The sequence below is a fragment of the Dendrobates tinctorius genome, unplaced genomic scaffold, assembly GCF_039654945.1.
Source record: "Dendrobates tinctorius isolate UK_male_01 unplaced genomic scaffold, ASM3965494v1 ptg000070l, whole genome shotgun sequence".
Lineage (NCBI taxonomy): Eukaryota > Metazoa > Chordata > Amphibia > Anura > Dendrobatidae > Dendrobates > Dendrobates tinctorius.
The window spans coordinates 86,726,029-86,745,126 of NW_027361738.1; the positions used below are offsets into that span (position 1 = coordinate 86,726,029).

The following is a 19,098-nucleotide window of genomic DNA, read 5'->3' on the forward strand; positions in this document are numbered from 1 at the left end:
TGAAAATAGGATAAGATGTCTGTTGGCTGAGACCTTCCTAATCCCACCATCAGAGCGCAGATTTTTGTCCCTCATTTTGAGAACCCCTTTAATTTACACAAGAATGGACAATTCAGTTTTACAGAACTTAGTTTGGATTATTAGTTTTCCTTTCTACTTGCAACTTATTTATTTTTTAAAGGGAATCTGTCACCTCCTTTTTTGAATATGAGTTGCCAGCACTGACATCAGGGGCTTATCTACAGCATTCTGTAATGCATTCTGTAATGCTGTAGATAAGCCCCCGATGTAACCTGAAAGAGAAGAAAAAGGAGTTATATTATACTCACCGGGGGGGGTGGTCCGGTATTGGTCCGATGGTTGTTGTGGTCCGGCGCCTCTCATCTTTTAGCGATGACGTCCTCTTCTTTCCTTCCTGTCGTGGCTCCGGTGCAGGTGCACTGCTCTGCCCTGTTGAGGGCAAAGCAGAGTACTGCAGTGCGCAGGCACCGGGCCTCTCCTGGCGCCTGCACACTGCAGGACTCTGCTCTCAATAAGGCAGAGCAGTGCGCCTGCACCGGAGCTGTGACGGGAAGGAAAGAGGACGGCATCGTATGAAGATGGGAGGCGCCGGACCGCGTCACCCATCGGACCAGACGCCAGGGTGACTATAATCTAACTTTTTTTTTCTTATGTTTCAGGTTACATCGGGGGCTTATCTACAGCATTACAGAATGCATTACAGAATGCTGTAGATAAACCCCTGATGTCCATGCCAGCAGCTCATATTCGAAAAAAGGGTGACAGATTTCCTTTAAAATTTCTTTGCCTTGGCTCGTTCACAAAGGTATAGTTCTTTGCCTTCGCACCTATAGATCTGTGCTTCGTTTTCTGCCCCGTTCTCATGGCGTTATCCTTATGGAACATCCCAATAGAGAGATTATAATTCCGCAGGAGAAAAAATAAACTCTTAAAACAAGATTGTATCTCTTTTTTTTTTCGTAAAATGCTTCTTTACAACACTTTCTGCATCTTTATCCTTTCCTCATGGCTCCTGAGAAGCACTTTTGCTCCCATTTTTCTGTCTATTAGCTATATGAGGAATGAAGCACTTACACCCCCCACCTGCCGCACTGCCAGCGCCTCCGGATATCACGTTGATCCAGATTTAAGTCTTCTTTTGAGATTTTCCAATTCTCTTGAATTTCAAGTGTTCCGTGTCATGCTCCCTCTCCCTGACACCCGAGGAGTCTCTCAATGGTTTGGTAATTGAAACTCTTTATGTCTAGGGGTAAGTTGCTTCCACAAACGGATTACCGTGCCAACTTTCCAAATATTTCTCCACCTGGTGGTTTCTCTTTAACAGATTATTACTTAAAGGCTTCTTATTTTAAGCATTTAAGTTGAGGTGAGGAATTTGCAAGATCAGATTGAAGTTTTTTGTTTGTTTTTGCCCCTGAAATGACCGCATTTAAGAATAATATATATTGTAGTCTTCAAAGATTTGTATTTCCCATATAAACCTAACAATCTCTTCCTCATTAACATGTAAGTCCTGTACGGTCTAATATTGCATATTGGATAGACAGAAAATAAGGGAAAAACAGTGTTGGAGGGGTGAATGCCCACTTCCCTGATGACCTTGACATGGGGGGGTGAATGCCCACTTTCCCTGGTAGCCTAGGCGTGGAGTAGTGAATGCCGCCTTTTCTAGCAGTCAAGGCATGGTGGCGTGACTGCCCTTTTCGCCTGGCGGTCTAGGCGTGGCGGGGTGTCTGCCCTTTTCGCCTGGCGGTCTAGGCGTGGCGGGGTGACTGCCCTTTTCGCCTGGCGGTCTAGGCGTGGCGAGGTGACTGCCCTTTTCGCCTGGCGGTCTAGGCGTGGCGGGGCGACTGCCCTTTTCGCCTGGCGGTCTAGGCGTGGCGGGGCGACTGCCCTTTTCGCCTGGCGGTCTAGGCGTGGCGGGGCGACTGCCCTTTTCGCCTGGCGGTCTAGGCGTGGCGGGGCGACTGCCCTTTTCGCCTGGCGGTCTAGGCGTGGCGGGGCGACTGCCCTTTTCGCCTGGCGGTCTAGGCGTGGCGGGGCGACTGCCCTTTTCGCCTGGCGGTCTAGGCGTGGCGGGGTCGCTGTCTTCTTACCTTACCATGTATTATGGTTGATTTCAAACCCTTAATGAATGTAACTAGGTCCACGCTCATGGATCGTCTAAAACTCTGGGTAAGAGCAATTGTTCCCATACAGCAGCATACAATCTGCAGCACATGCCTTCTTTACACTGTGTGATGTGCTGCCGATAATGATCTGCAAGTGATCCTATCTGATGAACAGTCATTTTGCGCATTAGTTGGGGAGCATTTTTACATCAGCATACCGTATATATTTTATTATGAGTTTCACATTTCTTTCAAACGTTTGGTTATTGGGAGAGATTCTTGATGTGTGGTCCCCGAGTATGGAGGATACACGACAAATTAGGTGGGGAGATTAGAGAGGGCAAGGAGGGTTTTTTCTTTTGTGCCGTTGTCAGTGGTTTATCTGAATCTGCAATGGGTTATTGATCTGAGAAACTTGTCTGTCGTATAAGGAGTCGGTAAGGAATTTTTCCTATAAGTGGTCAGTAGCATCTGCTTCTTCAGGGTTTTCCCATCCTCTGTATTGAGAAGTTAGATTTTTGGTTGAACTTGATAGACTTGTGTCGTCTTTGAGCAGGGGGTTGGACCAGATGGCCCAGGAGGTCCCTTCCAACTCTACGATTCTATGATTCTTTCAACCTTAAAGTTAATCCTGTGCATCTCTATGTCATTCCAGATTGGGCTTTGCAGCCGCGGTTTCCAGGTTCAGGAGCCCCTTTTCTTAGATTCTTGCGGACCCCCAGTGATTAAGTAATCTCCTAGCCAATGTATTGGGAGGTAATTTACTTTATTGCCTCCATTCTCGCGATCCCAGGAGTCAGACCCATCACGATCATACATTTATCACTTATCCAACTCCTTTAACATTGTTGCGGAGTCCTGGTTATTCAGACTTTTATGCAGTGTACAGGGATTGTCCGCTAAGTATTATTTTTCCTTTCTCAAGTATTTGTTTACCTGGAGAATTCAGTTATGACATTTTCTTTTTTTTTTTATGGCGGCTTTCTGCACTTAAAGTAATTTCTGAAAGTAGGTGAAAAATAAATGTTTTTGCATAGGAACACAGGATAATGTCACTTCGAGTGATTTTGATTTTTCAAGCTTTGCCGAAACCATTTTCCAGGCGAGCCGCAGACTCTACAATGTCTGCTTCTCAGAATGGATTTGCTGTACGTTTCTGCGGCGGCGGCTGCCGTTCCTTTTTCAATTGTTAACATCTCAAACTGAATGATTGCAAGTAGAAGGGAATTTGTGTAAGGTATCTCTAATCATAGGGGAGAGCATTAAAACTCTTGTTTCCTCTCAATAGTTGTAAATATAATTGACGCTTGTTACCGCAGCGGCGACTGAAGAGCTCATTAATCGGTCATTTACTTTGCCTATCGGCCTGTTCTTTTCTTGCTGCTAACATTTCAGATATACTGTTTTGTCAAAGAGCAAATACAATTATTTTCAGCTGCTGACATTCTCCATATGTCGGATACTTTTTTTTTTTTTTTTTTTTAAATAAAGATTTTTACAAGTTGTTGTTTTTATTTATTTTTTTTTTTTTTGAACTTTAGTTTTGGTTGCTGGTCCTCCATCAGGTTGGCTTTCTTGTGACATGTTGGTGCCGGTCCTCCATCAGGTTGGCTTTCTTGTGACATGTTGGTGCCGGTCCTCCATCAGGTTGGCTTTCTTGTGACATGTTGGTGCCGGTCCTCCATCAGGTTGGCTTTCTTGTGACATGTTGGTGCCGGTCCTCCATCAGGTTGGCTTTCTTGTGACATGTTGGTGCCGGTCCTCCATCAGGTTGGCTTTCTTGTGACATGTCGGGCTTTGTCCCGCATCAGATTAGATTTGGTTTATTTGATACAAGAGAACAAATCAGTAAGCAACTTTTAGGAAATCAGGGCCTCCAGGGCACCACCGCAAAGATGGATTGAGCTGCGCGAGGCCTGGATTTTTTTTTTTTCTTATGGCGTGTTTCACCGTGTGTATAACGTGTTCAAATCTCATCTAATTTACTGGTGTTGTATTCCACTGTGGATTTTCTGCCCGAAAATCCGGTTGGAAAAATATTTGAGCATTTCTATTATCCAATAACTCTTGCTATGAGTTGGGCTGGGCTCAGAGTTCCTTTTAATGCAGTTACAAAGAAATCCTCGTAGACTTGGGGATAACGTCCAAACTTGAGAATGCCCGTTGTAAAGGGAATCTGTCACCTCTTTTTTGGCTTCTGAGATTCGGTCACTGCCATCAGGGGCTGATCAACAGCATTCTGTAATGCTGAAGATAAGCCCCCGATGTAACCTGAAAGATAAGAAAAACGAGTTAGATTATACTCACCGGGGGCGCGGTCCGGTCTGGCGCCTCCTATCTTCTAGCGATGACTTCCTCCTTCTGCCGCGGCTCCTGCGCAGGCGTACTTTATCTGTCCTGTTGTACTGCAGTACTCTTCTCTGCCCTCAACAGGACAGATAAAGTACGCCTGCGCAGGAGCCACGGCAGGAGGAGGACGTGATCGCTAGAAGATGGGAGGTGCCGGACCGCGACACCCATCGGACCGGACCCCGGGGTGAGTATAATCTAACTCGTTTTTCTTATCTTTCAGGTTACATCGGGGGCGTATCTACAGCATTACAGAATGCATTACAGAATGCTGTAGATAAGCACCTGATGGCGGTGGCCGTATCTCATAGGCCAAAAATGAGGTGACAGATTCCATTTAAGCACAAAACTTCCTCCACTCTTTATAAAGACCTTTATTCTAGATTTATGTCTTCACTCTCTGATCGGTGACTGATCCTCAGTGCTGGTTATTAATTCTGTTCTATAGTCGACTATATAAATGGTGGTTGCACGCCGCTGTGCAGGGGGCACGACGCTAAACCAACTCTGCGGGGGGCTTCATTCTCTGCGCCGACACAGTTCTTGACAGTCTGGCCATAACAAATCTTAAACTGATCCTGGCTATGTAGAAAGCTTTTTATTGGCTGGTGGTGATTAACCAGATAGATAGAGATATATATATATATATATATATATATATATATACACTCACTGGCCACTTTATTAGGTACACCTGTCCAACTGTGTGTTAAGACTTAATTTCTAATCAGCCAATCACATGGCGGCAACTCAGTGCATTTAGGCATGTAGACATGGTCAAGACAATCTCCTGCAGTTCAAACCGAGCATCAGTATGGGGAAGAAAGGTGATTTGAGTGCCTTTGAACGTGGCATGATTGTTGGTGCCAGAAGGGCTGGTCTGAGAATTTCAGAAACTGCTGATCTACTGGGATTTTCACGCACAACCATCTCTAGGGTTTACAGAGAATGGTCCGAAAAAGTAAAAAAATCCAGTGAGCGGCAGTTCTGTGGCCGGAAATGCCTTGTTGATGCCAGAGGTCAGAGGAGAATGGGCAGACTGGTTCGAGCTGATAGAAAGGCAACAGTGACTCAAATTGCCACCCGTTACAACCAAGGTAGGCAGAAGAGCATCTCTGAACGCACAGTGCGTCGAACTTTGAGGCAGATGGGCTACAGCAGCAGAAGACCACACTGGGTACCACTCCTCTCAGCTAAGAACAGGAAACTGAGGCTACAATTTGCACAAGCTCATCGAAATTGGACAGTAGAAGATTGGAAAAACGTTGCCTGGTCTGATGAGTCTCGATTTCTGCTGCGACATTCGGATGGTAGGGTCAGAATTTGGCGTAAACAACATGAAAGCATGGATCCATCCTGCCTTGTATCAACGGTTCAGGCTGGTGGTGGTGGTGTCATGGTGTGGGGAATTTTTTCTGGGCACTCTTTGGGCCCCTTGGTACCAATTGAGCATCGTTGCAACGCCACAGCCTACCTGAGTATTGTTGCTGACCATGTCCATCCCTTTATGACCACAATGTACCCAACATCTGATGGCTACTTTCAGCAGGATAATGCGCCATGTCATAAAGCTCGAATCATCTCAGATTGGTTTCTTGAACATGACAATGAGTTTACTGTACTCAAATGGCCTCCTCAGTCACCAGATCTCAATCCAATAGAGCATCTTTGGGATGTGGTGGAACGGGAGATTCGCATCAGGGATGTGCAGCCGACAAATCTGCGCCAACTGTGTGATGCCATCATGTCAATATGGTCCAAAATCTCTGAGGAATGCTTCCAGCACCTTGTTGAATCTCTGCCACGAAGAATTGAGGCAGTTCTGAAGGCAAAAGGGGGTCCAACCCCTTACTAGCATGGTGTACCTAATAAAGTGGCCAGTGAGTGTGTGTGTGTGTGTATATATATATATATATATATATATATATATATATATATATATATATATATATATATATATATAGTGCCTACAAGTAGTATTCAACCCCCTGCAGGTTTACACATTCGGAATTAACTTGGCATTGTGACATTTGGACTGTAGATCAGCCTGGAAGTGTGAAATGCACTGCAGCAAAAAAGAATGTTATTTCTTTGTTTAATTTTTTTTTAAATTGTGAAAAGTTTATTCAGAGGGTCATTTATTATTCAACCCCTCAAACCACCAGAATTCTGTTTGGTTCCCCTAAAGTATTAAGAAGTATTTCAGGCACAAAGAACAATGAGCTTCACATGTTTGGATTAATTATCTCTTTTTCCAGCCTTTTCTGACTATTTAAGACCCTCCCCAAACTTGTGAACAGCACTCATACATGGTCAACATGGGAAAGACAAAGGAGCATTCCAAGGCCATCAGAGACAAGATCGTGGAGGGTCACAAGGCTGGCAAGGGGTACAAAACCCTTTCCATGGAGTTGGGCCTACCTGTCTCCACTGTTGGGAGCATCATCCGGAAGTGGAAGGCTTATGGAACTACTGTTAGCCTTCCACGGCCTGGACAGCCTTTGAAAGTTTCCTCCCGTGCCGAGGCCAGGCTTGTCCGAAGAGTCAAGGCTAACCCAAGGACAACAAGGAAGGAGCTCCGGGAAGATCTCATGGCAGTGGGGACATTGGTTTCAGTCAATACCATAAGTAACGTACTCCACCGCAATGGTCTCCGTTCCAGACGAGCCCGTAAGGTACCTTTACTTTCAAAGCGTCATGTCAAGGCTCGTCTACAGTTTGCTCATGATCACTTGGAGGACTCTGAGACAGACTGGTTCAAGGTTCTCTGGTCTGATGAGACCAAGATCGAGATCTTTGGTGCCAACCACACACGTGACGTTTGGAGACTGGATGGCACTGCATACGACCCCAAGAATACCATCCCTACAGTCAAGCATGGTGGTGGCAGCATCATGCTGTGGGGCTGTTTCTCAGCCAAGGCGCCTGGCCATCTGGTCCGCATCCATGGGAAGATGGATAGCACGGCCTACCTGGAGATTTTGGCCAAGAACCTCCGCTCCTCCATCAAGGATCTTAAGATGGGTCGTCATTTCATCTTCCAACAAGACAACGACCCAAAGCACACAGCCAAGAAAACCAAGGCCTGGTTCAAGAGGCAAAAAATCAAGGTGTTGGAGTGGCCTAGTCAGTCTCCTGACCTTAACCCAATTAAAAACTTGTGGAAGGAGCTCAAGATTAAAGTCCACATGAAACACCCAAAGAACCTAGATAACTTGGAGAAGATCTGCATGGAGGAGTGGGCCAAGATAACTCCAGAGACCTGTGCCGGCCTGATCAGGTCTTATAAAAGACGATTATTAGCTGTAATTGCAAACAAGGGTTATTCCACAAAATATTAAACCTAGGGGTTGAATAATAATTGACCCACACTTGTATGTTTAAAATTTATTAAAATTTAACTGAGCAACATAACTTTTTGGTTTGTAAGATTTATGCATCTGTTAATAAATCCTGCTCTTGTGTGAAGTTTGAAGGCTCTAACTTATTTGCATCTTATCAAACCTGCTAAATCTGCAGGGGGTTGAATACTACTTGTAGGCACTGTGTGTATATATATATATATATATATATATATATATATATATATATATATATATATATATATATATATATATATATCCAACATCGGAACTGCTGCAACCTACTGTCTCCTTCCCCACCATCCTGTAGCATGTAAGCCGGAAAGGGCAGGGTCCTCTCCCCTCTGTATCAGTCTGTCATTGTTAGTTTGTTTACTGTAAGTGATATCTGTAACTTGTATGTAACCCCTTCTCATGTACAGCACCATGGCATCAATGGTGCTATGTAAATATATATATTACTGTGTGTTTTGCACCATAAGTCACCTGCATATGTCTCCTTCCCACTTCCAGGTAGCATTGACCAAGAGAGCTGATCCAGCTGAGCTGAGAACTATATTTGTCAAGGTAAGGGTGTTTGGGTGTCTTTAATTTTTCTTTTCAAGTGTAGACCATAAAATTCTCTTGATTGAAGGGGTATTCCATGCACAAAAAAAATAAACAATTTGGACTTTTAATGATTCCCCCCAAAAAACTCCCATCTTTTTATTTTTGTTTTTTTTTCCACTCATTTCCCCTCTGCAATTGTTAACACCCTGTGCTTCCTGCTGGCTATCTCTATGAAGCTGTATTTCTCTCATGCTCCCACCCACTCCGCCTACAATGCACCATCCTGAGACTACTGTACAGGCTCAAGATGGACATACCGCTGCACACAGTTTCTCCTTCTTAACATCCCTCCTGTATGTGCTATCCTGAGACTTTCCTGCAGTCAGTACTGTTTCAGTAGCTGAGAAATGTGTCCTTGTAATGGATTAGTTTATTATAGTGTAAACCAGCACTTTGGAAAATCCAGCACCATCCCCTATGGGCAAAGTCAGAAACTGATAAGATTTCAGGCTCCTCACAGAGCAAGTAATGTCCGTTCCCTCCCTGTGCACATCCCCAGTCACTGTAAACTTGACTAGGATCACAGGCCACCCCCCTCCATGACCTTACCATTTAGGGCTGCTGGCTGTCAATCAAAACACACGCAATCTCTGTAGTCCGCTTGGAGCAGAAGTAAAGGAGTTGAAGGTCCCATCAAAACGTGACCGCTCAGGAACAGAACAGAATATTAATATCAAGTCTAATTATGAAGTTTCTTGGTGGGCTTTACAATGCTTTAATAATCTGTATGTCCAGAAAACCCCTTTTTTAAGGTTTTTTTCCCCCGGCTTCATTTTTAATAGTATGCCAGCGTGGAAAAAGATGGAGACCGTTTTATGTCACCAGTCGACTTCGTCAGACGTTACCTGAACTTCACAGGAGATGGAGAACCAAACCCGAAAACGGTCCAACTCCTGGCGGGTGTAGTGGATCAGACCAAAGACGGGTGAGTCCGTGAATATTCAATTTAATATTTGTATTCTAGGGAGTTTAAGTGACCAGTCTTTGATTCCTCGTGATGCCGCCCCCCACACACACCCCACACTTTGGTCGCCGTTGAAACTCTTTCTGCAACCCCACCCTCTTAGTCGGTGTATAAGTGAGGTGTATTCAACCAACGATGTCCCTGTCAGTCCTACTGAGACCAGTAGTCCCACAGGCGTGTCATGCCAACACTACTGTTAAAAATTTTTCCATTAGAGAACAGCTGGGCATAAAGCAGCACTGTTGGACAATTTGCATCAAACTTTTTTTTTTGAAAACAATACTTCCAAGATTAAATGAGTTAGAAAAGAAAAAGAAAGTCAAACGCAGCAAAGTTTCTCCTGTCGGATTCTTCTTGGGGCAAGATGAGAATCTCTTGCAGAACTACTGTACTCTGCAGGACTGAGAGGAACGTCCTCTTATGATGAAAGCGATACTGCAAGTGTGACGGAGAAGGAGAACTCCAGGTGATGTGATTTCTGCACTGAAGATGTTACTATATATTGAAAACTCTTCCTTCAGGTCACACACGGACCAGTATTCTCTATAAAACTCATAAAAAATGATCAAATCGCATGCAAAATTGTATCGTCTTTGGTCTCATGTGTCGGCCTACCAGTAAGAGCGCTTGTAAATGCACTTTTTTTCTCAACCGGCCCGTCCATATCCCATTTTTTATTCCATAGTTACAGCGACATGTTAATCTCCAGAATATAGCATGTATTCAGTGGGAATTTGTAGTTAAAACTCCGCGCTGCCGCAGGGATAAATTCCAGGAGAGAGAAGTCTTGAATTCACAGTGGCTTTATTCAACGCGTTTCAGGGGTCTCATGCCCCCTTCATCAGGAATTACCACACAGATGTACAGGCATCACAAGTATATATAGTTCTGAGAGGGCGCTGAATTTTAAAAAAAAAAAATGAGCGCCAAGAGATCAGCGTCCTCTCAGAACTACAGTATATATACTTGTGATGCCTGTACATCTGTGTGGTAGTTCCTGATGAAGGGGGCATGAGACACCTGAAACGCGTTGAATAAAGCCACTGTGAATTCAAGACTTCTCTCTCCTGGCATTTATCCCTGCGGCAGCGCGGAGTTTTAGCTACAAATTCCCACTGAATACATGATTTCTTTTCGTCCCTGAGGACTTGTGGATCTGCAGCAGCCGCCTGACTATATGCTCTTATCTCATCCTAACCAGGTGAGCAAGTTTCTTGTCATATTTTGTCCTTTGTAACGTAGATAAGACCTTATTGAGCTTTTTTGTCTCCCCATTCCTTTGTAATAATCTCCAGAATATGTGATATTTATTTCACCACCATGGAAAGGAAAAAAATAAATTGCAGTCAGAGGGGAGGACGGTGATGGAGGGAGTGGGAAGGAGGACGTACGGGAAGATTTCCTGATGTAGACTTGGCTCAGAGAATGGATGCTGGGCTCCGGGTGTCAGCTTCATTAATTGTTCACTGACACATAATTCTCTTGTTGCCGGGCAACCCTACGTTCCGAAGCTTCAACAGAGGCTCTAAAAGATGACATTATATAATAGAAAGACACATAGAAAGCTACTTTGAAAGGCATTAGGAGTCAAGGCGCAACACGCTCCTGGCCCCACATACAGTCTATTGTGCGACTTACAATTATTCGTCATTTGGGCAAAATATTTATCTTTCTGGAGGAGATTTTTTTTTAAAATAATGATAGACCTTGGGGGGAAAATGACATTCTCTGGAATATCGGCCACAAGACCTAGGGACGTGATCATCTTAAATGTCTAAATGGGGAAAAATAGATTTTTATTTATTTTACACGTATACCTCGTTAGGCGGGTTTTTCTTGGATTCGTGATCACTTGATTGCAGTTAATGCGAAAGGGCGCCGCTAAAAGAAATAATGTTCCTGCCTGGTCCGCAGCGGTAATAGAAGGGGGGGGGACCTCTACTCTGGACCTTTCCTATGACCAGACCTATGTTGGAGGGGTCTGTCTGGTGGGCAACGTGCATCTATGTCTGTTTAGAAGATATTTATGACTGATCATCGATATTGGATGGTGTCGGATATCCGCCGATCGGATACTGATGACCTATCGTTTAGGATAGGTATTCAGTATCTATTGACAGGACACTCCCTTAAAGATGCAGATTTCTATACCTAAAAGGACGCCGATACGCTTCGTACAAGTTGATCGGCTTTTGTTTCTAGCACGGAGCCGGTGCTCATACAGGTAACGTAGGGGACTTGGCCAAGTTTAGATTTTTAGCAGCTTGGTTCCGAAAATGAAAAAAAAATAACAATTTGCAATTGAGGGGGTTTCGGCGCCTCCTTGGTGTGGCCAAGGGCTCAGTGCACCATTGCATTCCCTTGATTTTGCATACTGTCCACTGTCAAATCTTGATTCACAGTGCTGAAATGAGCACTGCCAGAAGTCGATCAGGGAGTCTCCACCTCCGCACGGACACTGCAGGAGCGCAGCTGCATTCGTAGTGTTATTGAGATGTCTTATTGCTGGCTCTGTTCTGCGGCCTCCGCTTGATGCTTTGCTGCGGATGGAGAGCCCAAGTAAATGACTTTCACAGCGATGCCATTTGGGTTGTCTCCCACTCCTCTTCCAGTGATCAGCATGTCATGAGTCTCCCATAGCAGATGGCCCTTTTAAAAATGGTCGTCTGTTCAAGGCCATCCTTTTTTTTTTTTTTTTTTTTTTTTTTTTTTTTTTGATGGAAGTCTGGAGATCGGCGTGTTCTTACGTCCACCCTCGGCGATTGGTGCCGATTAGAGCTGTGCAAAATAACTTGTAAGACCCAGATTCAGCGGCCTTATCTGTGGTTGCCAGACCAGAGCCTTGCCAACTTCCTCTTACCTACCAGATTACTCATCTCCTCTTCTGATCAGTAGACGCCATCATCATTGTGACATGACCCTCCCATTGCGCTGGACTTGCTAATTAGAAAAGATATTAAAATGAGATAATTAGAACTATGCACTAACCATATGCTCTGAATAAGCTGAGCTGCAGTGTAAAGTATTGGTTGCAACATGTGCATCTGATGAAACAAGAGTCTGGTCTCTAGACTTGAACACCTTCCATTTCACCAAAAAATGTGGCTTATATTGAGCCACATTTATATATTGAGGACTTTTTAAAAGTTTGCATAAGGGCTCTTTCACACATCAGTGTGTCCGGTATGTGTAGTGACAGTTTTCACATGTACCAGAGACACTTGCGCGCGTAGACTCATTCAGTGTGTCCGTGGGCAAAAATACGCTGACATGTCTGTTTTTTTTAACAGCAGCATTGGCCGCAAAACGTCCCACACATGTACACACAGATGAGATGCTTGGATGTCATCTGTGTGCCATGTATCGGCACCTGAGAAGCAGCGATACTATTACTCCCATCAGCCTATGCTTGGTGCCGCTCATAGCAGACATCGGCTAATGGGAGTATTCATCTGCGTCCGCTAAATAAATAAAAACACCATCGAGGTTACCGCAGGTCATTGAGGCTGTGTTCGCAGCCGTGCTGAACTGCGTTGACCTCAGCACCATGAGAAAAAGTCTCTTGAGTTCACCGCAGTTCAGCTCGGTGACTTCACCGCAGATGTTTGATCTCAGTGACTTTTTCTCACGGTGCTGAGATCACCACAGTTCAGCCCGGCTGGGAACGCAGCTTGTTACCTGCAGTAACCTCGATGATGTCACCACCAGTCTCGAGCAGCTCATTCATCAGTGGTTCTCAGCCTGGACGGTCACGTCTTGGTGCCGTCCATGAAAACTGTTTATCCACCAGGCTTGGATTACAGCGTGGAGCAATAACGATGGATAGGTGAGGGATATGGTTGTTTTTTTTTTATTTTTGTTTTATTACAAGAGACTGAGGCTTCAACGGAATGGGATTTAGGTGAATATAACGGTGTTTTGTTATTTCAAGACTCTTTTCAATTACTAAGCCATGGGCTTGATGTCATCGGACAATACAAAAGTGACATCAACCCCACAAATATGAACCCCACTTGCCACCACTACATGGCAAGTGGGAAGAGTTGGGCAAAGCACCAGAATTGGCACATCTAATAGATTTGCCTTTCCTGGGTTAGGGTTATTGATTTAAATAATTAAAACAGTGTGGTGACCACCCCTATTCTTGAAAACCAGCCTTGCTAACACTGACGGCTATCAGTTTTGCATGACTGGTTATCAAAAATACAGGGGAATCCACTTTTTTTTTTTTTTTTTTTTTTATAGCACAGGCGGGTTATGAATGCTCCTGCTCTCGCCGTTATTAGTGGCAGCAGGTGTAGGCTGATGGAAGTAATAGTCCCAACAGCCGCCGCCTGCTGTCTCTGTTAGCAGTTGAATATAACTCCTCATTCTCCTCTGATCTCAGGCAGAGCAGGGGAGAATGATGAGAGCCGTCTTCAGCACCAGGCGCTGGGGGACAGCACTATACCGCTGCTTCTCTGGTGCATGTGGTATGTGTGCCGCAAGTATTAGACACACAGAAAATTGGATGTGTGAGAGTGGCAGAATGTGTGCATAGTTATTCCAGGAGAGGTGTCAAATCCTAACATCCCAGCCATCTCTCTCCAGCACAATAATTTCTATACGACAGTTATCGGCTCTTCTCCCTTCCCTTTCTGATCAGGGCTCTTATCAGTCCTGTAGAATAACAATAACCCAGCCCTTCTAAGCTTGGGCAGTTCACACAGCAGATTTCTTTATTATGGCTCTCACTTTCCTGAGTTGTGTGCGCGTTCAAATGTTTGCACACAGTATTTGAAGGAACTCTGCAAGAGGTTGTTCCAAACATCTTGGAGAACTAACCTCGATCTTCTGTGTATGAGGCTTGTGCAAATCCTTCTGTCTGTTCATGTGATCCCCAACAGACTGGATGATGAGGGGTCAGGGTTCTGTGCGTGCCGGATCATTACTTCCAGGACTCCTTGTTCTTCTTTGCTCTGAAGATTGTTCTTAATGACATTGGCTGAATGTTTGGGGTCGTTGTCCGACTGTAGTATAAATTTGGAGCTAATCGGAGACCTCCCTGATGGTTTTACAAGATGGATCTGCCTTGACTTCTCAGCATTGAGGACACCATTAATCCTAACCCAATCCCACCTCAAAGCCGGGACATGTCGGCTGTTTTCAACAGCTGACACGTGCCCACAATAGGCGTGGGTGGAATCGCGATCCGCCCGTGCCTATTAACTAGTTAAATGCTGCTGTCACTCTGACAGCGGCATTTAACAAGCGCTTTTGGCCGTCGGGCCGGAAATACGCGCACCGCTGACCCCCGTCACGTGACCGGGGGGTCATCTGTGCGTCGGCATGACAACCAGAGGACTCCTTGAGACCTCTATGGTTGTTGATGCCGGATTGCCACCCTGTGGTCGGCGCTCATAGCAAGCCTGTAATTCTGCTACATGGAGGCGATCTGAGCATTGACTCTATGTAGCAGAGCCGATCAAGTTGTAGCAGCTTCTAGCCTCCCATGGAGACTATTGAAGCATGCCAAAGGTTTAAAAAAAAAAAAGTGTTTAAAAATATGAAAAAAATATGAAAAAAAATAAAAGTTCAAATCACTTTGCCCCATTCAAAATAAAACAATAAAAATAAAATCAAACACATATTTGGTATTGCTGCGTTCGGAATTGCCCGATCTGTTAATAGAAAAAAAGGATTAACCTGATTGCTAAACAGCGTAGCGAGGAAAAAAATCAAACCGCCAGAATTACATTTTTTTTTTTTTTTTTTTTTGTCACCACGACATTGTATTAAAATGCAGTAACGGGCGATCAAAAGATTGCAACTGCACAAAAATGGTATGATTAAAAACATCAGCTCGGCAAGCAAAAAATAAGCCCTTACCCAACCCCAGATCACAAAAAAAAATGGAGACACTGCGGGTCTTGGAAAATTGTGCAACGCTTTTTTTTTTTTTTTTTTTTTTTTTCTTTTTCTTTAAGCAAATTTTGGAATTTTTTTCCACCACTTGGATAAAAAACAACCTAAACATGTTTGGTGTCTATGAACTCCTAATGACTTGGAGAATCATAATGGCAGGTCAGTTTTAGCATTTCGTGAACCTAGCAAAAAAGCCAAACAAAAAAAGTGTGCGATTGCACTTTTTTTTGCAATTTCAGCGCACTTGGAATTTTTTTCCCGTTTTCTAGCACACGACATGGTAAAACCAATGGTATCGTTCAAAAGTACAACTCGTCTCGGAAAAAACAAGCCCTCACATGGCCATATTGACGGAAAAATAAAGTTATGGCTCTGGGAAGAAGGGGAGTGAAAATCAAAAACAAAAAAAGCTCTGGTCATGAAGGGGTTAACAAATCAGTCTGGAAGACCTGTTGCCATTTTTCTACACCAAGATTTCAATGTTTTTGTGCTGCTTAGAGTTTTTTGGACATATTTCTATGTAGAAAGTCTGTTGGTTTTTTTTGGCCACAATTCTTTCCTGAAGTTCCTTTCTGGCTCGACTTCTCCAAACAGTAGATGGATATAGTTCTGAGCTGCTGGCACTGCTGGACATCTACTGATTTCGAACATAAGCAAGCACGATGTGTCTTTCATCTGCTGCACTAAATTTCCTTGGCTGAGGACTTTAAAAGAGTTTGGAAACCCCTGTCTGCTTTGAAATCTTTTCTTGATAGACACCTTGGTGATGCAGTAGAACTACCTTGTGTCCTGTTGCTGTGCTTAATTTTGCCATGGTGTTTGTGACTTAAAACTCTCTTCCACAACCTCGCCTTTGAAGCAGAGTTTGTCTGTTCCTTACCCAGTTTTAAGCCTCTTACACAGCTGTTTCAGTTAATAAGTGTTGTACTCTACGAATGAAAATGATAGCATTATCACCTGTTTGTGATAACTGACTACTCGGTCACCTGACTATAATCCTGCAAAATCCCTAGTTTTGGACAAGTGTACGTAGAAGAATAGGCAAATGGCGGCCAGCAGATATTGATGGGCTTTTGATATCTCTCTTGTTTGTTCACTTTTATTTTATTAATTAAAAAAATACAATTAACACTTTTTTTTTTAAATAATACTTTAAAATGATTTTTACTTTGAAGCTTTTTTTTTCTGCACCTGCTTAAAAAGTTTGCACACCACTGTGTGTGTGTGTGTGTGTGTGTGTGTGTGTCTGTGTATATAATTTCTAGTCTGTCGAACCTTAATAAATAAAATCTCCTCTAATAAATGTGAGGTTTTTAATCCGATCAGAGCGACGTGCGGAGGATCTGCGGCAGCAGCTGCATTGAAATTAACCCAATTTTTACAAGTTAATTAAACCAGCTATTTTCGTCTTATTGTATTTCAGCCTCTGATACGCGGCGGATCCTGCCGCAGCGGTAAATCACAACAGATTTACTCCCTAATAACGGTGACGTATTCACTTACTCAAATTATGACCCACACAATGAAGTAACTGAGCATCAATTTTACACAGTCAATTACATGCCGAGTTCTTTATGTCTAAAGAAGCCTAAGTAATGCAAAGCACACAGTCCGGGTTCTCAGCCCCGAACGGTGGTGGTGGCGCGGAGGGCAGTTTCCGTGGCAACGCGTTTTTTTTTTTTTTGTTTTTTTTTTCGGGATTAGCCTAGCGCCCTTCCCCCCCCCTCCTGATTGCACATCATTAGGTGTCATTAAATAAAATTTAAATATGAACTTCAACATAGGACTTAAAACGAATTCTTTTCATGTGCGGGGAAAAACAGGTGTTCCAGCCTCCAATAGGCCCGAATACATTATCTGCCTGATAACTTATTGCAGATAATGGCGCACCCTCCGTGGAGCACAATGTGTGTGGGAATAATCACAGATACTATCCATGTCTTATTACAGCTTTCAGATGATGGCAAGATGCACCAAACATATCTATTTTTTTTTTATTTTTTTAACCCCTTTTTTTTTTTTTTTGTAGATATAAATGTATATATTTTATTTTTAAGCCATAGCTTTTGTTCTTTTGACGATTTTCAGATTCATTTATTCATTGGATCTAATCCCTGACTGTTCTCAAGTCAATGAAATTGCTCCTTTTTTGTATCCGTGCTCCTTTTTTAATCTCTCCATTAACCTTTTGAGAAGTCTCCAAGTGCGTGAGCGGCGTTTAAACAAAAGACACGCAATGCAGCTTTCATTGCATTGACTTGTAGGGAGTTAATGCCTAAACGATGCTTTAACCTGGATGCTACCAATATGATTCTGGCATTTATTATTATTATTATTATTATTATTATTATTATTATTATTATTATTATTATTATTTTCATCATTATTTCTTTGAATATTATATTATCATTTTGTTTCTTTTTTTTTTTAAATTTATATTGTATATGATTTTATTTTTTTCTTTATAATTTGTATTCTATTTGTTTCATTAGTTTATTGGGAAGCATCTATCAAATTATAAAAACTGTTTCTTCACTGTTTTTTATTTGATTTATTTTTTTGATGAGTCATAATTTGAGTAACTGAAATAGTTTAGAATAGCTTGTAAGAATAGTAATAGTTTAGTTAAAGCTTGTAATGGTAAACTAATTTTTTTCCCCTTCACCCATGACAGCGCACCTGAGAGAGGGATCCGCCCATCAAGGGCAGGAACCTACTGAAATAAAAGGGCGGTACCTCTCCCTCATTTCAGTTGGGTTCCTGTCCTTGATGGGGATTCCCGTACTGAAAACCAGACGGTAACCTGTAATGGGGGAAGGAAAAGTCCCAGGCCCGTCCCGGCGTCTGAAGAGTAAGTCTCGTACCTGTTGCGCTGGCATTCGGGTGGCACAGTTGGCTCTGTCCTGGCTCGGTCCGCCGCATCGCCAACCCCCCCTGCTGCACTCCCCAGGCCGGCTCCCAGCTGGCTTCAGCGTGGTAGAGCAGCCGGGGTGACTTTTGGGTGCCGCTGATGTCACGGGCAAGATGGCGCCGCCGCAAGGCATGCTGGTTGGTGTGCCCATTTGACGTCAGGAAGGTGCGCCGGAAGCAAGATGACAGCGCCCTACGCAACGCTGGTCGGTTTTTGGAATGGAAAAACTTGTCCGGCTGGCGCTTGCGGGGGAGGTCAACTATCAGAACTGGAAGGGAGGCCCCACAAGATGGCACTGGCTACCCCTTCTTAAGGGCAAGCAGCGGAGCAGGTAGCTGCTTAGGCCAGATCATCATCGCATCGGATGAAGATGGACCAAAGCGATTTGCAACAGCCGCCGCCAGTGTAACCTACGGCTCACCCACCATCAGCATGGACACAAGGGAGGCAGCTGTTCAAGTAGTAGTAGCCATCACAGCCAGAGGGGTAGGGCATCCCAGGACTCCTCTGTGTCCAGAGAGGATAGGTTATGTGTCCCACCGCAGCCTCCGAATACTGTACCCTTGATTGACAATGGCTGGTGAGTGATCTCCGTGAATGTCAATCATGTTGTTAATGGGCCCCTATTGTTTGTTTAAATCATTAGGAGAGAAGCCTAGGAAAGTTTTGGTAAAGAGGAACAAGGAGTGTGCACTATGCAAAGGCCCCCTAGCGGTGGATTGGCAGAAGGACCTCTGCTCCAACTGCATCCACAGGACCATTAGTGAGGAGACCCCTGATTTTGCAGGAAACCTTCGATCCGTTATTAGGTCCGAAGTGGAGGGCTCCCTTTTAAAACCCTGCTGAAAAAGGGATAAAAAAAGCATA

The 19,098-nt window shown here is 43.9% G+C and overlaps 1 protein-coding gene across 2 annotated transcripts in view; it reads left to right on the forward strand.

The window, feature by feature from the left end:
- SLC25A13 (solute carrier family 25 member 13) overlaps positions 1-19,098 on the forward strand; it is a 125,394-nt gene that overhangs the window by 15,259 nt on the left and 91,037 nt on the right. Inside the window, exons 1-3 of one of the 2 annotated variants that reach the window (XM_073582088.1) lie at positions 2,862-2,888; positions 8,357-8,410; positions 9,235-9,377. In XM_073582088.1, the coding sequence (XP_073438189.1) occupies positions 2,877-2,888; positions 8,357-8,410; positions 9,235-9,377 (209 nt within the window). In that variant the 5' untranslated portion in view covers positions 2,862-2,876. Of the gene's footprint in view, positions 1-2,861; positions 2,889-8,356; positions 8,411-9,234; positions 9,378-19,098 lie in introns of those variants that run through there. The other variant, XM_073582087.1, reaches the window with a different exon arrangement.